This window comes from Scyliorhinus canicula, chromosome 11 (assembly GCF_902713615.1).
Source record: "Scyliorhinus canicula chromosome 11, sScyCan1.1, whole genome shotgun sequence".
NCBI classification, from domain to species: Eukaryota; Metazoa; Chordata; class Chondrichthyes; order Carcharhiniformes; family Scyliorhinidae; genus Scyliorhinus; species Scyliorhinus canicula.
Genome location: NC_052156.1, coordinates 97,235,594 through 97,258,920, shown reverse-complemented (window position 1 = coordinate 97,258,920; position 23,327 = coordinate 97,235,594). Strand labels below are relative to the sequence as shown.

Here is a 23,327-nt window from a genome sequence, read left to right as displayed (position 1 = left end):
TTCCCCCTTTTTTCGGATTTTATGGGATAAATCAGTGAAGACTGAGACAGTGAGGAGAAATCCCCCTCCGGTGTATGGAGAATTGGACCAGAAGTGGCCGTGTGAGACGACAAAGTCCTATAACGGAGATGCAAGCAGAGCTGGTAACACAGGACAGCATGGCAGGGCAACAGAGCCATGGGGAGACGACACAGTGGTCGACGGAGAAGCTGGTGAAGTTTTTCGAGGATTGCTTCACCAAGCTGAAGAAGGACTTGCTGGATCCGATTAAAGCATCGACTGATCAAGTGGTTCAGAATCAGGAAACCCATGGGAGAGCAATCCAGGAGGTGGCACAAAGGTTGTCCGAGCACGAGGAGTATATAATCATGTTGGAAAGCAAGGTGGGGATGAGGAACGGCCATCAGAAAAGAATGCAGGAGAAGCTGGAGGACCTGGAGAATAGTACCAGGAGGCAGAATCTCAGAATTGTTGGCCTCCCTGATGGCAGTAAGGGATTGGATGCGAGGGCCTATGTGACGGACATGATGGAGAAGTTGATGGGGGCTGGGGTGTTCCCTTGGCCCCTGGAATTGGACAGAGCGCACAGAGGAAGCCCAGAGCAAACCAGCCGCCGAGGGCCATGGTGGTACGTTTTCACCGTTTCATGGACAGGGAACACGTTTTGCGGTGGGCCAAGAAAGAACGGAGCAGCAAGTGGGAGAACTGTGAGTTGCGCATCCATCGGGATCTGGGAGCAGATTTGGCCAAGAGGCGAACTGGGTTCAATCGGGCAAAAACGACCCTCTTTAAGAAGGGGGGAAGTTCGCGATGCTGTACACAGTCCGTCTGTGGGTCACACATGAGGAATGGGACTTCTACTTTGAAATGCCAGACGAAGTATGGCGTTAAGTTATTAAAGAAATGAAGCTGGAGGCAAATTAAAAGACACTTAAGCCTTGGAGAAGTACTGTGGTGGCGATTTGTGGTGCTGGATTGTATAAATGTAATTAGCTCTATGTGAAATAATGGGTTGTGTGGATGGTTAAAGGTTGTTTTGTCTTGCAGTGACTTTGTTAGAGTGGGGGATGGGCTTTAAATTTGGTTCTGCTTTTTGGGTGACTATTTTTTTCACTGTTTTTTCTGATGTTTGTTTACTGAGGAATGTGATGTTTTTAAAATGTGTATTCATGTGGGGGGGGGGGGAAGAGGAGAAAATAATAGGGAGACAGACTGCTTGGTGGCAGGGGCGGGAGCTACCGAGTCAGCATGGGTCAACTGACTCTCGGAAGCGCAGTGGGGGGTGAGCAGGTGTTAAGCTGGAGCTTGACTTGGGGGATTGGGTTTCTAGTGTTATTGCTGGGGGGGGGGGGGTAGGGGGAGCTGCTTTGCTTACAGGGGAGGAATGGTTACTGGGGGACAAATGGGAGGTCGGGAACGTCGACAGCCTGTGTGGAGACTCAAGGAAGAGGAGGGCGCGAGTTCGAGGCTGGCCTAAAAAGGGCGGTGGCTAGTTGGCAGCGGTGGGGGGGGGGGGGGTTCGGTTGGAAGCCCCCTGTCCAGGCTGATCACATGGAACATGAGAGGACTGAATGGGCCGGTCAAGAGGACTTGCGTGTTCGTGCATTTGAGGGAACTGAAGGCGGACGTGGCAATGCTATAAGAGACACACCTAAAGGTTACAGACCAGACTAGAGTGAGGAAGGAATGGGTTAGTCAAGTGTTCAGGACTGCGTTCAAAGACCAGGGGGGCAGCAATCTTAATCAGCAAATGAGTGGCATTCGAGGCACGGAGAATCGTGTCAGACAAGGGGGGTAGGTACATAATGGTGAGTGGGAAGCTGGAGGGGGTGCGAGTGATACTTGAGAACATATATGCTCCGAATTAGGATGACGTGGAATTTATAAGGTGGGTGTTAGGTAAGATCCCAGACTTACAGTCACATAACCTGATGATGGGAGGGGACTTCAATACAGTCATTGATCCGGAATTGGACCGGTCAAAATCCAGGACATGAAGGAGGCCAGCTGCGGCAAAGGAATTGAAGGGTTTTATGGAACAGATGGGGGGAGTAGACCAATGGAGATTTGCATGGCCGAGGACAAAGGCGTTTTCTTTTTTCTCACATGTCCACAAGGTATACTCTCGCATCAACTTTTTTGTTCTGAGCAAGGCGCTAATACCGAAGGTGGTGGATACGGAGTACTCGGCAATTGCTGTGTCGGATCATGCCCTGCACTGGGTGGATCTACGGGTTATTGTGGAGAGAGGGCAACGCCCGCTGTGGAGACTGGATGTTGAGTTGCTAGGGAATGAAGCGATCTGTGGGCGCGTTAATAAGTCCATCCAGAACTGACTGGCAACAAATGATATGGGGGAGGTCTCTGCAGCGACAGTCTGGGAAGCTTTGAAGGCAGTAGGCAGAGGGGAATTAATCTCAATACGGGCCCACAGAGAAAAGGTGGAACAGGCTGAGAGGGATAGATTAATGGAGGAGATACTCCAGGTGGACAGGAGATACTCGGAAGCCCCGAATGCGGGGCTGCTGAGGGAGTGGTGGACGTTACAGGCAGCGTTTCGGTTGTTGACCACAAGGAAAGCACTGGAACAGTTGAGGAAGGCAATATCTATGAGTACGGCGAAAAGGCAAGCAGAATGTTAGCGCACCAGCTCAGGAAAAGAGAGGCGGCCAGGGAGATAGGTAAAGTAAAGAGTAGAGAGGGGAATACTGTCCTGGACCCAGCGGGGGTGAGCGAGGTGTTTAAGGACTTTTAAAGTAAATTATATAAGTCGGAACCCACGGCTGGGGTGGAGGGGATGAGGCAGTTTCTGGATCAGTTGAGGTTCGCGAGGATGGAGAAGGACCTTATGGAGGAGCTGGGAGCCCCAATTGAGATTGAGGAAATAATCAAGGGGCTGGAGGGCAGCATGGTAGCATGGTGGTTAGCACAATTGCTTCACAGCTCCAGGGTCCCAGGTTCGATTCCAGGCTTGGGTCACTGTCTGTGCGGAGTCTGTACGTTCTCCCCGTGTGTGCGTGGGTTTCCTCCAGGTGCTCCGGTTTCCTCCCACAGTCCAAAGCAATGCAGGTTAGGTGGATTGGCCATGCTAAATTGCCCTTCGTGTCCAAAATTGCCCTTAGTGTTGGGTGGTGTTACTGGGTTATGGGGATAGGGTGGCGGTGTGGGCTTGGGTAGGTTGCTCTTTCAAAGAGCCGGTGCAGACTCGATGGGCCGAATGACCTCCTTCTGCACTGTAAATTCTATGAAATCAGTCGCGCGGCTACCCAGTGGAATTCTATAAGACGTTTTCAGAGATATTGAGCCCACTGCTGTTGAGGACATTTAACGAAGCAAGAGAGAAGGGAGTCCTCCCCCCAACAATGTCGCAGGCCTCAATTTCACTGATCCTGAAATGGGAGAAGGAGCCGGAACAATGCGGGTCATACAGCCTATTTCTCTACTGAATGTGGATGCCAAACTGCTAGCTAAGATTCTGGCCACAAGGATAGAGGACTGTGTCCCGGGGGTGATAGGGGTGTGTTGTTACTCGTGTCTTAATAAAGCTCGTAGTCTCAAATGTGGAGAAGATGCTTTATTTTGAGTTCGTTCTCTCTTCAGAGCTGTTTCCTTAGGTTACCTTCAGTGTTCCTAGCTGGCGTGTGTCTTGTATCTGTGTTGCTCCAAGTTCTGCCCTTAGTGAAGTGTGTCCTCACTTCCTGTCCCCGTCTATTTATATGGCTCTCCCGTGCCCCCTCTAGTGTTTGCTCAGTTGTATTGCATCTAGTTAACTTGTGATCACCACATCCCCCTTTTTCTCTTTACATATTTTCTGTACATCGTTAAAGAAAATTGTACCTCCTGTCCCGGTGTATTTCTAGCTCTCCCTCTGGTGTTTGCTCAGTTGTTTTGTATCTAGTCAATCTACGATCACCACATCCCCCTTTTTCTCTTTACATATTTGCTGTACATCGTTAAAGAAAATTATAGAAAACAGTTACTTATGATATGCGTATCTATACAGGTGATGGTGCTATTGCATACTGTACAAAGCCAATGTAGTTATATGTCCAATCTCAATAAAACATTTATGAGTCCAAACTTGATGAATTTGTTCAGAGCTTTTTTTTTTTTTCTCTTTTTGTTGTTGATGACGTGGTGATATTGATATTGCAAGTCCGCTGTGAATGTTGTTGGTGTTCCTTGTTATTTTAAGTACCCAATGCATCATCCCGAGGTGTTTGCATGGTCACCTCACTGATGTTGACTGGCATGGCCTTTTTTCTGTGCTTGTGGTGTTGATTTATTGTCTCATCCGCCTTGGATGCTGGTGTGCTTGCTCGTTCTGGAGCAGACGTGAGTTTGTGCGATTCGTTGTCATCCCATGACATGTTTGTAGTCTTGTCATCGTTTTGCAGTGTGCTGTGGCATTGTCCTTCATGTGCCGAGTAGTACCATTGCGTACAAGTCGTTGTTTCATTGCTGTTGTTTCTGTCGTTCCTGTTTTTGTTGTTTTCGTTGCCGTACTTGTTGCTGTTTTTGTCGTTTCTGTCTTTGGTGTTGTCGCTATCTTTGTTCCTGACTTTGTTGTTTTCGTTGCCGTTCTTGTTGTTGTTTTTGTTTCTGTCGTTGTCGCTATCTTGGTGCCTGACTTTGGTGTTTGTCTTGTCGCGCTTCATGTTGCTTTTGTTCTTGCTGTTGTCGTTCTCGTTTCTGCTGTGCTTCTTGCTATTGTTGTTGGTCTTGTCGCGCTTCATGTTGCTTTTGTTCTTGCTGTTGTTTGTCCCGTTTCTGCTGTGCTTCTTTTGACTTTTTGTTTTTCTTGTTATACTCTATTCGTGTCCCGAGTGGATAATTTGAGTCATTGAGCATTTCGTCTCGAGAGTGGTGCGAATGATCTGATGTTGCATCGGTGCAGGTGACATCAATCATTTGTGGAGAATTGGATTCCTCATCTTTGCTTTCTTGGTGCTCCTCTTCCGGAGTCAAATTCTTCTCAATTTCATTTGACGCGGTGTCTCTGGATTCTTGGTGCTCCGCTTCTGGAGTTGAAATCTTCATGATTTCCGTTGATGTTATCTCACTGGACTCCAGGTGCTCCTCTTCTGGAGTCAAAATCTGCATGGTTTCTTCTGGCTTGGTCTCTCTGGACTCCAGGTGCTCCTCGTCTGGAGTCAGAATCTGCATGTTTTCTTTCGGCATCGTCGCTCTGGACTGTTGGGTGGCCCGACTCTGTGCTTCTGTACAGACAAACTGAGAACTGTCAGTCTCGCTGTGATCCTGTACGTCGAGTGCGATCACCTTGTTACTGTTCTCGCTCTGTGCGTCGGTACAGACAAGCTGAGAACTGTCAGTCTCGCTGTGATCCTGTACGTCGAGTGTGATCATCTTGTCACTGTCTTCGCATGCAGTGGGTAGAGGTGCATTGTCTTCTTCTAGTTCATGTGAGCTTGTTAGACTTTCATAGTCTGCTTGCGGTTGCTCAGATACTGCGGGTTTACCTGCATGGTCTTGTTCATGCATGGTGTTCGCCAGGGAGTGTTTGCTTGCATCCCTTTTGGAGTCTTTCATTTCTCGCACTGTGGAGCCTGTCATCGCTCGCTCTGTGGAGTCTTCCTGTGCTCTCTGTGTGGCGTCGTCTTCGTCTTGGGTATTGCTGTCATCCAATGTATCGACGAGCTGCCATGGCCTCATGGTGTTGGATTCATCTACCATGAGTAGAGTCGTGTTGAGCTTTGCAACGGTGTCGCTGATGCTGTGATCAGCATGTCCAAATAACTCCTCCATGTCTGAGTAGTATTCTTTGATACCCATTTCATCTTCGTTGGCTTCTTCTACCACGAGTTGATTCGTGTTGAACTTTGCGACCGTGTCGCTGATGCTGTGAGAAGCATATCCGACTGACTCAGCTGTGTCTGAGTAGTATTCTTCGAAAAACAAATCATCTTTTGTTGTTTCGGAATTCTTTTTGTTCTCTTCACTTTGGGTGGTGCAGACTGCTTTTTTCAGGGTGTTGTGCAAGTTGTTTTTAACTGTTGGTGTAAGTTCAGGCGTTTTTCTGTGTTCTGAGGCAAGAAAATTTGTGTTTACCACTTTAAGTGTCTTGTTTTCAATTTTCGGGCATTTCCCTTTTAAGTGGGCGTGGTCGGGATGCTCAGACGTCATGACGTCACGCGCAGGAATGCATTGCGCATGCGCAAATCGGCCTTCCTCCTTCACTGTGCGGTTTTGTTTCCATTGCGCATGCGCGGCGTGCGCATGCGCATTACGATCCGCGACCAAAACTTCTTTTGACTGCGCATGCGCGGCTTGCGCATGCGCATCACGATCGGCACCGCGATCTTTTTTAAACTGCGCATGCGCGGCTTCCGGTTCCGGCGCATGCGCAGATACAATTTGTAGTTCTTTGCTTAAAATGTGCTCCAACGCCATTTTTTGCCGTTTTTCGCGGATTTCAGCAATTTTTTTGTCCCACCAGGACCGGTCTTCCAAAATTCGTAAGTTATCTTCTCTTCCCGATTTGGACAGGGTTTCAGCGTTTTGGCTTTGTGAGAAATTCTTTTTATTTCTTCTTTTTGATCTGTACTTTTCATTCGCGATTTCTTGTTCTTTTCGTGATTTTTTAAGTTTTGCATCACTCAGTCTCTGTGCAGTTTGGACTCTGAGTATGTCTTGCTGTTAAAATTTCTCACAGTACTCTTCAAATTTGTTTAGTAACGTTTGTAAGCTGTTTCTGTCTTCATCTTTTGAGTATTTAAATCCATTATACACTTTCCTATTTACAGGCCCTGCGGTGAGAATTGCTATTTTAGTGTTGTCGGAGGCATCTGGTATTCCATTTGCTACGAGATGAATATCAAACATTTGTTTAAAGCGTTTCCAGATACCTCTTACATTGCCAGTCAGGTCCAGTTGTTCTGGGTATTCAAGCCACATCCTCCCATCAGCGATGTCTTCCTGAGTCAAATGTCCAGTAGGAGATTTCCATGCCATTTTGAGCTTTCTGTATCTGCCACTGAGTTGTCCTGTAGTAAGCGTCTGAAGCCACTCCTGGGTACCATGTGTTGTTACTCGTGTCTTAATAAAGCTCGTAGTCTCAAATGTGGAGAAGATGCTTTATTTTGAGTTCGTTCTCTCTTCAGAGCTGTTTCCTAAAGTTACCTTCAGTGTTCCTAGCTGGCGTGTGTCTTGTATCTGTGTTGCTCCAAGTTCTGCCCTTAGTGAAGTGTGTCCTCACTTCCTGTCCCCGTCTATTTATATGGCTCTCCATTGCCCCCTCTAGTGTTTGCTCAGTTGTATTGCATCTAGTTAACTTGTGATCACCACAAGGGGAAGACCAGTCGGGATTTGTAAAGGGCAGGCAACTCAAGGCCAATGTTCGAAGGCCTCTAAATTTTATTATGATGCCCTCAGAAGGAGAGGAGGCGGAGATGGTGGTAGCGATGGATGCGGAGAAGGCTTTTGATCGGACAGAGTGGAATTACCTGTGGGAGGCGCTGGGAAGGTTTGGGTTTGGTGAGGGCTTGATTGACTGGGTGCGATTGCTCTATCAGGCCCCAGTAGCGAGTGTGCGTACGAACCGGCTGAGGTCGGGGTATTTTAAACTAAACCGCGGTACGAGGCAAGGGTGCCCCCTCTCCCTGTTACTGTTTGCTCTGGCCATAGAGCCATTGGCCATGGCGTTAAGAGCCTCTAGGAACTGGAAAGGGCTGGTTCTTGGGGGTGGAGCACTGGTCTCTCTCTACGCAGATGACCTGCTCTTGTACATTTTGGACCCGTTGGAAGGGATGGGGGAAGTAATGCGAATCTTGGGGGAATTTGGCAATATTTTGGGGTATAAATTGAACATGGGAAAAGCGAGATGTTTGTGATCCAGACAAGAGGACAGGAGAAAAGACTGGGAGAGCTGCTGCTTAGAATGGTAGGGAAGAGCTTTTGATATCTGAGAATCCAGGTGGCCCAGAAATGGGAGGTACTGCACAAGTTAAACCTATCCTGGTTGGTCAAACAAATGGAAGGGGACTTTAAGAGATGGGACATGCTCCCGCTATCACTGGCAGGGAAGGTACAGACCTTGGAACATAAGAACATAAGAACATAAGAACTAGGAGCAGGAGTAGGCCATCTGGCCCCTCGAGCCTGCTCCGCCATTCAATTAGATCATGGCTGATCTTTTGTGGACTCAACTCCACTTTCCGGCCCGAACACCACAACCCTTAATCCCTTTATTCTTCAAAAAACTATCTATCTTTACCTTAAAAACATGTAATGAAGGAGCCTCAACTGCTTCACTGGGCAAGGAATTCCATAGATTCACAACCCTTTGGCTGAAGAAGTTCCTCCTAAACTCAGTCCTAAATCTACTTCCCCTTATTTTGAGGCTATGCCCCCTAGTTCTGCTGTCACCCGCCAGTGGAAACAACCTGCCCGCATCTATCCTATCTATTCCCTTCATAATTTTAAATGTTTATACGGTCCTCCCCAGATTTCTGTTTGTCTTTCAGTGCCTCCCCATCTTCATCCCCAAGGCCTTTTTCAAGTGGGTGAATAAGATTATTTCAGGCTTTGTGTGGGCGAGTAAAACCCCACGAGTGAAGAAAGTGTTGCTGGAGCGCAGTCCAGGGGAGGGTGGGTTGGCGCTGCCGAACTTCTACAATTACTACTGGACGGCCAATATAGCCATGATTAGGAAGTGGGTAGTGGGGGAGGAGTGGGCATAGGAACGGATGGAGGCGGCATCATGCAAAGACACCAGTTTGGGAGCACTGGTAACGGAACCTCTGCCGTTCTCGCCGGCCCGATACTCAACAAGTCCGGTGGTAGTGGCGGCTCTGAGGATCTGGGGGCAATGGAGGATTTATATGAGTGTGGAGGGAGCATCGATTTGGACCCCGATTTATAATAACCACAGGTTTGTACAGGGTAGGCTAGATGGCGGGTTCCGAAGTTGGCAGAGGGCAGGAATTGGAAGGATGGGGGATCTATTTATAGACGGGAGCTTTCCCAGCTTGAAAGCTTTGGAGGATAAATTTAAATTGCCAGCAGGGAATGGTTTTAGGTATTTGCAGGTGCGAAACTTTCTGAGAAAACAGGTGCCGGCCTTTCCCCTGCTGCCGCCACGAGGGATGCAGGATAGAGTAGTCTCCAGCACCTGGGTGGGAGAGGGGAAGGTATTGGATATTTACCAGAAGATTTCGGAGGTGGAGGAAACCCCGGTGGAGGAGCTTAAGGGCAAGTGGTAGGACGAGCTCGGAGGAGAGATAGAGGCGGGTCTATGGGCCCTAAGCAGGGTTAATACAATTTAACAATTTAATTGTTACAATTTAAGGTAGTCCACCGGGCACACATGACAGTGGCTAGGATGAGTAAGTTCTTCGGGGTTAAGGATAGGTGTGCGAGGTGCGCGGGAAGACCAGCAAATCATGTCCACATGTTTTGGGCATGCCTGAAGCCTAGAGGGTTTTACAGGATTTTGCTCAGGCAATGTCCACGGTACTAAAAACACGGGTGGTGCTGAGTCTGGAAGTAGTGATTTTTGGAGTGTCGAAAGATCCGGGAGTTCAGGGGGTGAAAGAGGCCGACGTTCTGGCCTTTGCCTCCCTGGTAGCCCGGAGACGGATCTTGTTAATGCGGAGGGACTCGAAGCCGCCGAGTGTAGAGACTTGGGTTAGCGACATGGCTGGGTTTCTCAGTCTTAAGAAAATAAAGTTCAGCACCATGAAAATGAAATGAAATGACATTCATAGAACAGTGCAGCACAGAACAGGCCCTTCGGCCCTCAATGTTGTGCCGAGCCATGATCACCCTACTCAAACCCACGTATCCACTCTATACCCGTAACCCAACAACCCCCCCATTAACCTTACTTTTTTTAGGACACTACGGGCAATTTAGCATGGCCAATCCACCTAACCCGCACATCTTTGGACTGTGGGAGGAAACCGGAGCACCCGGAGGAAACCCACGCACACAGGGGGAGGACGTGCAGACTCCACACAGACAGTGACCCAGCCGGGAATCGAACCTGGGACCCTGGAGCTGTGAAGCATTTATGCTAACCACCATGCTACCCTGCTGCCCCTTTGTAACTCTTCAGATACTGAAGCTGTTATTGGCCATATACAGCAAGATCTGGACAGTATTCCGGCTTGGTTTTATAAGCAACAAGTAACATTCATGCCATTCAAGTTCAAGGCAATGACCATCTCCAATAAGAGAAAATGCAACCATCTCCCCGTTACATTCAATACAGTACTGGAGAAGGGGATAGTACAGAGGCCGGGCTGGAAATTAGATGTGAGACTGTTGGGGAAACGAGGGTTCTGTGATAAAATTGAGAAAGTAATTGAGGAATATGTAGGTTTTAACTGCACGGTGGAGGTGTCGAAGGCGGTTGTCTGGGAGGCTCCAAAGGTGGTGGTGAGGTGTGAGGCGATCTCGTTTAAGGCTGGGGTGGACAAAGAGGAGAGGTTGGAACATCAGAGTGTAATAGATGCGATGTTGGAGGTAGATAGGAGTAATGCAGAAGCTTTCCAGCGAAGTTGGAAAAGAGGAAGTAACGACAGGCGAGCTTTGACTATTTACCAGGAAGGCCGTGCGCCAATTAAGACGAGCAAGGTGCTGTTTACGAGCATGGACAGAATGTTAGCAGGTCAGCTTCGGAGGGAGGCGGAGGCAAGGGAAATTGTTCAGTTGCGGGACAGGGCAGGGAAGTTGGTAGTGGCTCCAGATCAGATTCATAAGGTCTTCGTGGAATCTTATGAGAGGTTGTATAGGTCGGAGCCATCTGGGGAAGACCAGGAGATGCAGGAATTCCTAGATGGGCTGGAGTACCTAAGGTTAGGGGAGGGGGAACAGGGCGACATTGGAAGGGGTGATAGTGGAGCAGGAGATAAAAGATGCGATTGGGAGGGTACAGTCGGAGGGCTTGATGGATTTCTGGTGGAATGTTAGAAAGAATTCAAGGATCAGCTGGCACCGCTGATGGCGGGGATGTTTGAGGAGGTGATATGGAAGGGGGTGTTACCATAAACTTTGGGGCAGGCATCGATTTCCCTCTGGCTTAAGAAGGATAAGGATTCAATGGAATGTGGGTCGTATAGGCCCATATCACTTTTGAATGTGGACGGAAAGGTGTTGGAAAGGTACTGACGGGTAGGATGGAGGAGTGCCTCCCAAAGGTGATAGGTGAAGATCAGAAGGGGTTTGTGAGAGGGATGAAACTCTTTTGTAACATTGGGCTGCCATTCCGTCGGGCAGGGACTCACTTTAGATACCTGCTGGGTGCAGGTTGCTCGGGTTTGTGGGGGGGCTCAGTAGGTACAACACTTCTAGTTTGGTGGGGAGGATGAAAGTTGATCTGGCAAGGTGGGATGGTCTCCCTCTGTCACTGGCAGGTCTGGTACAGGCGGTTAAAATGAATGTGTTGGCGCGATTTTTGTTTATTTTCCAATGCCTGCTGATCTTCCTGCCACATGCCCATTTTTAGAGAGATTGAAGGAATGATTACTTCATTCATATGGGGAGGGAAGGTGGCCAGAGTTAGAAAGGTGCTACTACAGAAGGGAAGGCAGGTTGGGGGGTTTGGTCTTCCGAACGACATGTATTATTACTGGGCGTTGAAAGTGAAGAAGGAGCTGGGTCAGAGTTGTAGATTTTCAGTGGGTCAGATTGGAGGAGAGTTTGTGTAGGGAGTCGGTATTGAAGGCGCTAGCAACAGCACCGCTCCCGATGGCCCCGGGGAAATACTCCGGGACTCCGGTAGTAATAGTGTTGTTGAGAATCTGGAGGCAGTTTCGCCAGCACTTTAGGTTAGGGGCAGGGTCAAGGGAAATGCTGATTCGGGAGAATCACAGATTTGAGCCAGGGAAGTGGGATGGGAATTTTTGGAGATGGAGGAGTAGGGAGTTAGGGCACTAAAGGATTTGTTTCTAGTGGTCGGTTTGCGGGATTGAAGGAGCAAGGTGCAAAGTATGGCATGGAGCAGGGGGAAATATTTAGATACATGCAGGTTTGAGACACTGCCAAGAAGGAGATACAGAGCTACCTGGTGGATCCGGCCTCCACATTGCAGGAGGAGGTGCTGACGACAGGGGGACTGGAAAAGGGGGTAGTGTGTGGGGTTTTATTCGCCCACACAAAGTTTATGGGCGGTTTATGGGGCTATTTTGGAAGAGGAGAAGGCACCGCTGGAAGGGATCAAAGCAAAGTGGGGGAAGAGTTAGGAGAGGATATGGAGGAGGGGTTCTGGTGTGAGATGGACCGGAGAGTGAATGCCTCCACCTCGAGCACAAGGTTGGGGCTGAAGGTGGTATATAGAGCACACCTCACAGGGACAAGGATGAGCCGGTTCTTTGAGGGGATAGAAGATGTGTGTGAACGTTGCAGGGGGGCACCGCAAACTACGTTCATATGTTTTGGTCCTGTCCAAAGCTGGAGGATTTTCGGGTAATCTCTAAGGTGGTGCACGTGAAACTTGACCCGGGCCCACGGGAGGCCATATTCATGGTATTGGACCAGCCGGAGTTGGAAGCGGATGCGGAGGCAGATAGATTGCCCGAAGGCGGATTCTGTTGCAGTGGAGGTCAACCTCTCCATCCTGCGCCCTGGCATGGTGGGGGGACCTGCTGAAATACTTAACTCTTGAGAAGGTTAAGTTTGAACTGAGGGGAAGAAAGGAGTTCATGGCGTTATTCATTATGCACTTTAAAGAATTGGATAACATCGAACACGGGTGGGGGGGGGGGGGATTGAGTGTTTTAATCTTGTGTATGTTGATGATGACTATGGGTGATTCCTGATTCCTTTTTTTATTTTATGTTTGTGTTGTGCCATGTAAGTGACCCTTTAAGAAATGTGTTTGTCCTATCACATGGCTTCAGTGATGTCATTGTGTGGGTGGAGCTGGGCTGTGGCACTGGGAGTTGGTTTTACTTTCGCTTTGGTTTAGGGCTTGTTTATGGCTCTGAGTTTTTGCTTTCGTTTTCACATTTTGGCTGCTGTACTCAGAAAGAGCATGTTTCTCTATCTTCAGTTTAAAAGCTGTTTCCAGATTACTTGATAACTTAAAATAAATAATTGCTTTCTGGAAGTAATTCTAACCTGCTGTTTTGGAAAGGAAACAAGAGCATCCATACCAGGTCTTGAGTGCTGTGTGCTGGGCCACACCTTTGAAAAGCGGATACTGGTTTATGAGATCTTGTTGTTAAAGTTAAAGAGGGGAATTTATTAAGGTTATACATAGATTACTGTAGCTGTGTGGGGTATTTATGTTTGTCATTGATAAAAATGCTGACTTGTGTATTTATAAAAATGTTAACTAAATTCATAGAATAAAACTTGTTTTTGATTGAGAGTGCTGAAGGCCTCTGTTGAATAATACCTGAAAGGCAGACTCATTGTAACCAAAATTAATAAACAGTTGTAGGTCAGGTGAACTCCATGATATACTTTGGGAGTTTACTAAACCCTGGCCCATAATAGTTGACATGTGGGCTCTTGTTTGGTGGTTGTTGGGGGGATGGGGTTGTTGTTGTTGATAAAGGGATTGACATTGTATTCATTACCGTTGATTGTTGATGGGTATAAATTTTGAAGAAAATGTGAAAAAGGAGGAGAATCAAAATAAAGTTTTAAAGAACAGGCAAGGGTTAATTCTTTGCTCATTTGAAAATGGGACGGAGTCAAAGTTTTCAACTGGGCGTCATTACGTTGCCACGTCTTTGTTTCGACCTAAGAAGACAACATGATCAGGTTACCCCTTGTCATTAATAATTGCTACTATACACTCCGATCTTAGAATGTTTCTGTATTTTTTCTTGTGTAAGTTGTGTTAGGAATAATTCTTTTTTTTAAAATTTATAGTACCCAATTCATTTTTTTTTCCAATTAAGGGGCAATTTACTGTGGCCAATCCACCTATCCTGCACATATTTTGGCTGGTGGGGGCGAAACCCACGGGGAGAATGTGCAAACTCCACGCGGACAGTGACCCAGAGCCGAGATCGAACCTTGCACCTCAGCACCATGAGGCAGCAGTGCTAACCCACTGCGCCACCATGCTGCCCTTGGAATAATTCTTTTTAAACCTAATAAGAATTTTTAACACAAGATCAATGCAACACAGGATTGGCTACAATCATTTTGGATATCCCAAATTCCAATAAATCCTATTAAATTAAAATGATCTCACTGTTACATGTGTGAATTTGTATCCGGATTAAAATTCCTGCTTGTTGATCACAAATATCCTGAAATCCTCTGGCCAGAAAAACATGACTCCTGGTTTTGTTAGCTGTTTGCTCAAAGCTTACAATTTTGACAGAAAACTTCAACCTTATTTCGAATAATTTCAACACATACGTTTCTGGGGGGTGAAGTAAAAAAACTCACCACTATTCTTAGAATTCCCCCGATACCAGAAAGAGTCTGAATAGTGGAGACATTCTAAATGGTGAACAGGGACTCTCACTCCCTGACTCCTATGCAGACTTAGGTGGGTGCTATTCGGTTCAAACTAGTGTTTCAAGTTATCCCCCGGTATAACCCAGATCTTCATAGAAGATTTTATCTACTTACCACTTAGTAGCTTCGATCCTGGGTCCCGCGTTGCTAAGTAGACTTTGTAATAACCACTGTTTCAGGTTAAAATTTTAAGTTATTTTATTTATTTATTTTCTTTTAAAAAAAATAAAATCACTGTCTACAGAAAAGTAAAAAAGATATTTTCTTTGGATTCTCCTGATCAGTTGTTAGACCTTCAGATTTGCCTTGACAATCTTTCTTCTTTAACTTTTGGTCTTCCTCAAATGGATTCGCTGTTCTTCTCAGTTTTGATGTCCTAGCCACCCCATGACTGAGGGCAGCTATGAGAGATGACTGCTGGCTGCTATCAATATAGGGTTTATATTGCCCTTCTAGCAGTTATTAAGTTTATATGACATTATTGTATAGTAACTTTGTTTTGCTCTTGACTGTTCAGTGTTTTAATCTTAATTACTTCTAACATGACTACGTATTCATGTTGAGCATGGCTTTAGTTCATTGAACTCTGATTACATTTTTTCCCTTGTAATGTTCAAAAGTGCTTTGATCCTAGAGGGGTGTTACATCCAGTTCCTTTCACTTCTAAAGTTGCTTTATTACCAAATAGTGCTGTCAGAACTCTGACCCCGATTTGGTGTTAACTTGTACTCTCGTGGACACATCGTCTCCAGCTTCCCATATTCAACTGGTGTCACCAGGATTTCACATCTAAACATTTGTCACCTAGTTCAACTGAAGATCCTGGCAATTCTTTTTTAACAGCTCACTGAAATAATTAACTTCCAAGAAGGTGCAAAATATGTTTCCCTTCAGGTAACTAAAAGTTCCATCTGCTTTAACTTGAAAGACAGGCATCAGTTTTACATCTTGAGCTGTTACAAGCTGTTTTCTTAACGCCTGTTTGATAAAGCCTATTTCAAACATTTCAAACTTCTTTTGCTGAAAACTGTTAACCCTTCGTGGGATTTTTTTCTCTACATTTTCTCATGTACCCTCAGGTTCTGCCAGACAATTTACTTAAATTGTTATTTAACAAAATTTGAAAGAAACCTTAACTTGTAACATGTTCTGAAGAATTCAAATTGGATCACTGCCAAACTGCAAGCTATAATCCTAACCTTGACTAGACAATACAAGTTTGTATTTCTCTTGTCTGGACCTGTTTGGACAGTACTTTCAATTGGTCTTTCATCTGTGTTGTTTCCCCCCAGACCCTTTTAATACTTTTAATATCTTCCAAGGATTTCCAGCTACCATTTCAATTCTGAAATAGTATTTTCTAACCCCGAGCAGCAAGTCATAGACTATTGTCTAGTTGACGGGATTGCAATCTATATATCTATAGTGCTGGACTTGAGCAAATTTGAACCCGGACATGTTCGTAACAAGTGCGTAGGAGGTCACTCGACTCTAAATGGCTGCGGATGTGAGGGTCTCTTTCCTCGGTTCTGCCGATCCACTGCCGATGCTGCATTGTGGTGTTTGGTCTCGTCCTCTTAGCCGTTGTGGCTGACACACCAAATTGTAGGATCCCTTATTTTATCTTCTAATGAGAGCTGATAGTCCGGTTGATTGGACATGTCAAAAATACAACTTTATTGCTAATTATTCACTTGAAGACACTAGAATAAGAACTGAATCAAGACTTAGAAACTAAATATCAAACAATACACATAAGGGTCAAACACATGGCAAAACAAACATTAAACATAAAAGCATAAAGAAACACAAACAAACAGATAGATGATTCAAGAATTCAGGAAGGCAGGAATTTAGTAATGAAACCTTGACCATGAGATCTTACCTTTAAGGGAATTCTTATCTATGGTCTAATCCCTAATTTACTCTCATTGGTTTCTGATTCTCAGCTGAGACCTGCTGATTTGTTCAAAAAGATGTCTGTTATTTAAGAGTACAATTTATTAATCAAACATTGGCCATTATTTAAGATTGACTGGTATCAATCAGGAATAATTCAGTGTCTACATGCGCCACCTCATGTGAATAGGTTTTCACAAGCCACTACTGGCCACAGACATTGCTGTAACTAATTATTTGATACATTCTTATTACTAAATGCACTGAAATACAATGGTCTACATTCATTGAAACAATGTCTGAATTGTTGTGTTCTCTATTTTGCTTTACCTGGATGGCTCGGATGCGTAGTGTTGAATAAAGAACACAAAGCTTTGTTAACAAACAAAACTATATATTTATTACACTACTAACTAAGATTCGATCCCATTCCTAAAGTAGAAGGTTTCTCTATTAAACTATGCTATCTCTAACTAGCAGGCTTTCTCAAATACAACTGCTCTCTCTCTCATGCCTCACTATCTTATCCAGCTCTCTCCTGACACGTGATTCCCAGAATCCTTTCCCTCTAGTGGTAAGAAGCATTAACGTGTTAACTCTTTACATCCCAGTCAATACCATTACATGAATTTCTACAGACATGAACTTAAAGTTCAACAGTTAATTCAATATCTGAAATACTGACTTTTCACAATCATGGCAATTTGAATAATTCTATTCTCTAGCTATGCAATCAATCAGTACCTGAAGACACCAATAAATCAATGAATTGACAAATCAATAACCTATCATAAAGCTACTGCAATAATGAACATTGAAAGTGTAACACTATGAAATATCAAGTTTTAGTCATCTTCATTGTTATTACAATATTGAGCACATGTGTCGTCATGCACTTAGCAAAATGGAACAATAGATGAGTGCTGATACAATCAGATTACAGTTTCCTTTAATATTGCCTGTAGGTAAACGAGACTAAGGAAATGTTAAATTCTGAAGGAGAGTTAAAAAAGAGGACCTGTTTGGTGAGTTGGAAACATATCCTTCATATGTTTTAGTAGACAAATATTATTTTTTCCAAGTTAATGGCTCCATTATCTGTTTTATCTTCAGGTGCAATTGGATACACAGTTCTGATTGGCTGAGTCTTTGAAATATGAATAGAAAACTAGTGCAACAAGTGTGTGAAGCACATTATTAAAAACTAAGCAACATCTGGGAAGGACCATCACTTCACATTAATTTATGTGCTGAATTTGTTCTGCTACAATGATGGATTATATTGAAACTTTAGCTAATCAATGTATATTTGTAATTGTAAGACAAAGATTTGACATTGTTTCTTTATAGCTAGTCTCCTACGAGTGACCCACCACAGCCCGTATGAGGTTGGTTCATAAATATATCTGTAACAGTTCTAATATAATTGGACCCATTAATATGAGACTGGTCTACTCATACACTTGCTATTGTGCTCCAATATCTACATCAACTCCGTCCAGTAATTTCATTTTTTCATTCTTCCTCGTCCATGCTGCATTGTAAAAAAACACACTACATACATTTGTAAGGTTAATCAACAGAAAGCTATTTATGGAAGGAATTTTTGTTGGTCGTAGATGGCCAATCATCTTTCTTGATCTTCTAGGTAGGTTAGCTCTCCAGAGGACAAACGGCAACATGACAAGATATAAAACTGAATTCAACTAATCTGATTATTATCCAGAAACTATCCTGAAATCTGACATTCATATCCTGTTTACAAGTAATATCATCCTCTGTGGTTAATTCTCAAAGCTCAGAGGGCAACCAGGGATGGACAATAAATACTGAGTGTCACTTTCACCCACATCGTCCGGAGCACCCGGAGGAAACCCACGCACACATGGGGAGAACGTGCAGACTCGGCACAGACAGTGACCCAAGCCGGGAATCGAACCTGGGACCCTGGAACTGTAAAGCAATTGTGCTAACCACTATGCTACCGAGCTGCCCTAACTAGGGTGTGATGGAACTAGGGGTTACATGGGATTTGGGATAGTGTATTGAGATGGATAGAAAACTGGTTGGCAGACAGGAAACAAAGAGTAGGAATTAATGGATCATTTTCAAATTGGCAGGCAGTGACTAGTGGGGTACTGCAAGAATCAGTCCTAGGACCCCAATATATATATATTTTTGAGTTATATGAGAGATCAAAATATAATATCTCCAAATTTTCAGATGACACAAAGTTGGGTGGGAGAATGAGCTGTAAGGAGGTTGAAGAGTCTTCTGTGTGATTTGGACAAGTTGAGTGAGTGGGCAGGTGCAGTGTAATTTGGATTAATGCGAGATTACCTACTTTGGTGGCAAAAACGAGAAGGGAGATTATTATCTGAATGGCCATAAATTAGGAGTGGGAATTCATTTACACGATGTGGGCATCGCTGGTTAGGCCAGCATTTATTGCCCATTCCTAGTTGCCCTTCAGAAGGTAGAATTCTTGAATCATTGCAGTCCTTGAGGTGTAGGTAAACCCACTGTGCAGTGAGGGAGGGAGTTTCAGGTTTTTATCCCAGCGCCAATGAAGGAACGCTGATATATTTCCAAGTCAGGATGGTGAGTGACTTGGAGGGGAACCTCCAAGTGGTTGGGTTCCCAGCTTTCTGCTGCTCTTGTCCTGGTAATCGTCGTGGGTTTTAAAGGTGCTGTCTAAGGAACCTTGGTGAGTTACTGCAGTGCACCTTGTAGATGTTCGTTGATGGCGAAGGGTTTGAATGTTTGTGGAAGGGGGAGTAATCAAGCGAGCCGATTTGTCCTGGATGGTATCAAGCTTCTAGAGTGTTGTTGGAGCTACACTCATCTAGGAAAGTGGAGAGTATTCCATTACACTCCTGACTTGTGCCTTGCAGATGGTGGACAGGCTTTGGGGAGGTCAGGAGGTGAGTTACTCACCACAGGATTCCTAGCCTTTGATCTGCCCTGGTAGCCACGGTATTAAGTACAGGAGCAGGGATGTCTTTCTTCACTTATTTAGGGCCTTGGTGAGGCTACGTCTGGAATATTGTGTACAATTTTGGTCTCCTTATCTGAAAAAGGATGTTCTCGCTACAGCGACCTGATCAAGGTGTATGAGATTATGAGCGGCATGCACAGGGTGGATAGGAAGCAGCTGTTCCCTTTAGTTGAGGGGTTAATTTTGAGGGGAGACAAGTTCAAGGGCAGGAAGTTTGAGGGAAACCTTTTTACCCAGAGGGTGCTGACGGTCTGGAATGCACTGTCTGGGAGGGTGGTAGAGGTGGGCTGCCTCACAGCATTTAAAAAATACCTGGATGAGCACTTGGCATGTTATAACATTCAAGGCTATGGGCCAAGTGCTGGCAAATCGGATTAGAACAAAGAACAAAGAAAATTACAGCACAGGAACAGGCCCTTCGGCCCTCCCAGCCTGCGCCGATCCAGATCCTTTATCTAAACCTGTTGTCTATTTTCCAAGGTCTACTTCTCTCTGTTCCCCACCCGTTCATATATCTGTCTAGATGCATCTTAAATGATGCTATCGTACCCGCCTCTACCACCTCCGCTGGCAAAGCATTCCAGGCACCCACCACCCTCTGCGTAAAAAACATTCCACGCACATCTCCCTTAAACTTTTCCCGATACAACTGTAACATGACCTGCCGACTCTTGTACTCAATACCCTGTCCGATGAAGGCAAGCATGCTGTATGCTTTCTTGACCACTCTATCGACCTGCGTTGCCACCTTCAGGGTACAATGGACCTGAACTCCCAGATCTCTCTGTACATCAATATTCCCCAGGACTCTTCCATTGACCATATAGTCAGCTCTTGAGTTAGATATTCCAAAATGCATCACCTCGCATTTGCCTGGATTGAACTCCATCTGCCATTTCTCTGCCCAACTCTCCAATCTATCTATATTTCCGCCTCGCTATCTGCAACTCCACAAATCTTAGTATCATCTGCAAACTTGCTCATCAGACCACTTATACCTTCGTCCAGATCATTTATGTATATCACAAACAACAGTGGTCCGAGCACGGATCCCTGTGGAACACCACTAGTCACACTTCTCCATTTTGAGACACTCCCTTCCACCACTACTCTCTGTCTCCTGTTGCCCAGCCAGTTCTTTATCCATCTAGCTAGTACACCCTGAACCCCATACGACTTCACTTTTTCCATCAACCTGACATGGGAAACTTTATCAAATGCTTTACTGAAGTCCATGTATATGACATCTACAGCCCTTCCCTCAACAATTAACTTTGTCACTTCCTCAAAGAATTAGGTAGACAGGCCAGGTGTTTTTCATGCACCGGTGCAGACTTGATGGCCGAAGGGCCTCTTCTGCGCTGTATTATTCTGTGATACTGTGAGTGCAGCAAAGGTTTATCAGACTGACTCCTGGAGTGGCAGGACAGACCTATGAGGAGAGATTGAATCGGTTAGGATGTATTGGCTGGAGTTCAAAGAGGGAGTATCTTATAGAAACCTATACAATTCTCACAAGACTAGACAAGGTAGTTGCAGGAAGGATTTTACCAATGGTGTGTGTGTCCAGAACCAGGGGTCACAGTCAAAGGATTCAGAGCAGAACCATTTAGGACAGAGATGAGGAGAAATATCTTCACCCAGCGAATGCCTGTGGAATTCGTTAGCACAGGAAGTAGTTAAGGCCAAAAAATGGTGGGCCATGTCGCATGTAGACAACACCCACTGCCCTATCTGCATCAATCATCTTTGTGACTTCTTTGAAAAACTCTATCAAGTTAGTGAGACACGACCTCCCCTTCACAAAACCATGCTGCCTCTCACTAATACGTCCATTTGCTTCCAAATGGGAGTAGATCCTGTCTCGAAGAATTCTCTCAAGTAATTTCCCTACCACTGACGTAAGGCTCACCGGCCTGTAGTTCCCTGGATTATCCTTACTTCCCTTCTTCAACAAAGGAACAACATTAGCTATTCTCCAGTCCTCCGGGACATCACCTGAAAACAGTGAGGATCCAAAGATTTCTGTCAAGGCCTCAACAATTTCCTCTCTCGCCTCCTTCAGTATTCTGGGGTAGATCCCATCCGGCCCTGGGGACTTATCGACCTTAATATTTTTCAAGACGCCCAACACTCGTCTTTTTGGATCTCAATGTGACCCTGGCTATCTACACACCCTTCTCCAGACTCAACATCCACCAATTCCTTCTCTTTGGGTGAATACTGATGCTAAGTATTCATTTAGTACCTCGCCCATTTCCTCTGGCTCCACACATAGATTCCCTTGCCTATCCTTCAGTGGCCAACCCTTTCTCTGGCTACCCGCTTGCTTTTTATGTACGTGTAAAAAGCCTTGGGATTTTCCTTAACCCTATTTGCCAATGACATTTTATGACCTTTTCTAGCCCTCCTGACTCCTTAAAGAACAAAGAACAAAGAAAATTACAGCACAGGAACAGGCCCTTAAGCCCTCCCAGCCTGTGCCGATCCAGATCCTTTATCTAAACCTGTTGCCTATTTTCCAAGGATCTACTTCCCTCTGTTCCCCGCCCGTTCATATATCTGTCCACTTGCTTCAGTTCATTCCTACTTTCCTTATATTCCACACAGGCTTTGTCTGTTCCCAGCCTTCAAGCCCGATAAATGCCTCCTTTTCCTTTTTGACGAGGCCTACAATATCTCTCGTTATCCAAGGTTCCCGAAATTTGCCGTATTTATCCTTCTTCCGCACAGGAGCATGCCGGTCCTGAATTCCTTTCAACTGACATTTGAAAGCCTCCACATATCAGATGTTGATTTACCCTCAAACATCCGCCCCCAATCTAGGTTCTTCAGTTCCCGCCTAATATTGTTATAATTAGCCTTCCCCCAATTTAGCACATTCACCCTAGGACCACTCTTATCCTTGTCCACCAGCACTTTAAAACTTACTGAATTGTGGTCTGTTCCCAAAATGCTCCCCCACTGAAACTTCTACCACCTGGCCAGGCTCATTCCCCAATAACAGGTCCAGTACAGCCCCTTCCCTAGATGGACTGTCTACGTATTGTTTTAAGAAGCCCTCCTGGATGCTCCTTACAAACTCTGCCCCATCCAGGCACTAAGTGAGCCCCAGTCAATATTGGGGAAGTTGAAGTTTCCCATCACAACAACCCTGTTGTTTTTACTCGTTTCCAAAATCTGTCTACCTATGTGCTCATCTATCTCCCGATGGCTGTTGGGAGGCCTGTAGTAAACCCCCAACATTGTGACTGCACCCTTCTTATTCCTGATCTCTACCTCGCTGCCCTCTGAGGTGTCCTCCCGTCGTAGAGCTGTGATATTCTCCCTAACCAGGAGCGCAACTCCGCCATCCCTTTTACCTCTATCCCGCCTGAAACATCTAAATCCTGGAACGTTTAGCTGCCAATCCTGTCCTTCCCTCAACCATGTCTCTGTGATGGCAACAACATCAAAGTTCCAAGTACTAATCTAACCTCTAAGTTCATCTGCCTTACCCATAATACTTCTTGCATTAAAACATATGCACTTCAGGCCACCAGACCCGCTGTTTTTAGCAACATCTCCCTGTCTGCTTTTCCTCAGAGGCATACTGGCCCTATTCCCGAGTTCTCCCTCAGGTGAAAACCTTCTGACCGGTACCCACCTCCCTGCCATACTAGTTTGAACCCTCCAGTGTGACAGTAGCAAACCTCATGGCCATGATATTTATGCCTCTCCAGTTTAGATGCAACCCGTCCTTCTTATACAGGTCACCCCTGCCCCGGAAGAGTGATCCCGATAATGGAAACCCTCTCTCCTACACCAGCTGTTTAGCCACGTGTTTAGCTGCTCTATCTTCCTATTTCTAGCCTCACTGGCACATGGCACAGGGAGTAATCCCGAGATTACAACCCTAGAGGTCCTGTCTTTTAACTTTCTGCCTAGCCCCCTGAACTCCTGCTGCAGGACCTCGTGCCCCTTCCTGCCTATGTCGTTAGTACCAATA

The 23,327-nt window shown here is 45.5% G+C and overlaps 1 protein-coding gene across 2 annotated transcripts in view; it reads left to right on the top strand.

Annotated features, from left to right (window-relative positions):
• LOC119973214 (chloride anion exchanger-like) overlaps positions 1-19,034 on the top strand; it is a 146,472-nt gene extending 127,438 nt beyond the window's left edge. For both annotated transcript variants that reach the window (XM_038810873.1, XM_038810874.1), the window contains 2 exons: positions 17,307-17,366; positions 17,455-19,034. In XM_038810873.1, the coding sequence (XP_038666801.1) occupies positions 17,307-17,366; positions 17,455-17,478 (84 nt within the window). In that variant the 3' untranslated portion in view covers positions 17,479-19,034. The remainder of the gene's footprint in view (positions 1-17,306; positions 17,367-17,454) is intronic.
• Positions 19,035-23,327: the final 4,293 nt, after the last annotated feature.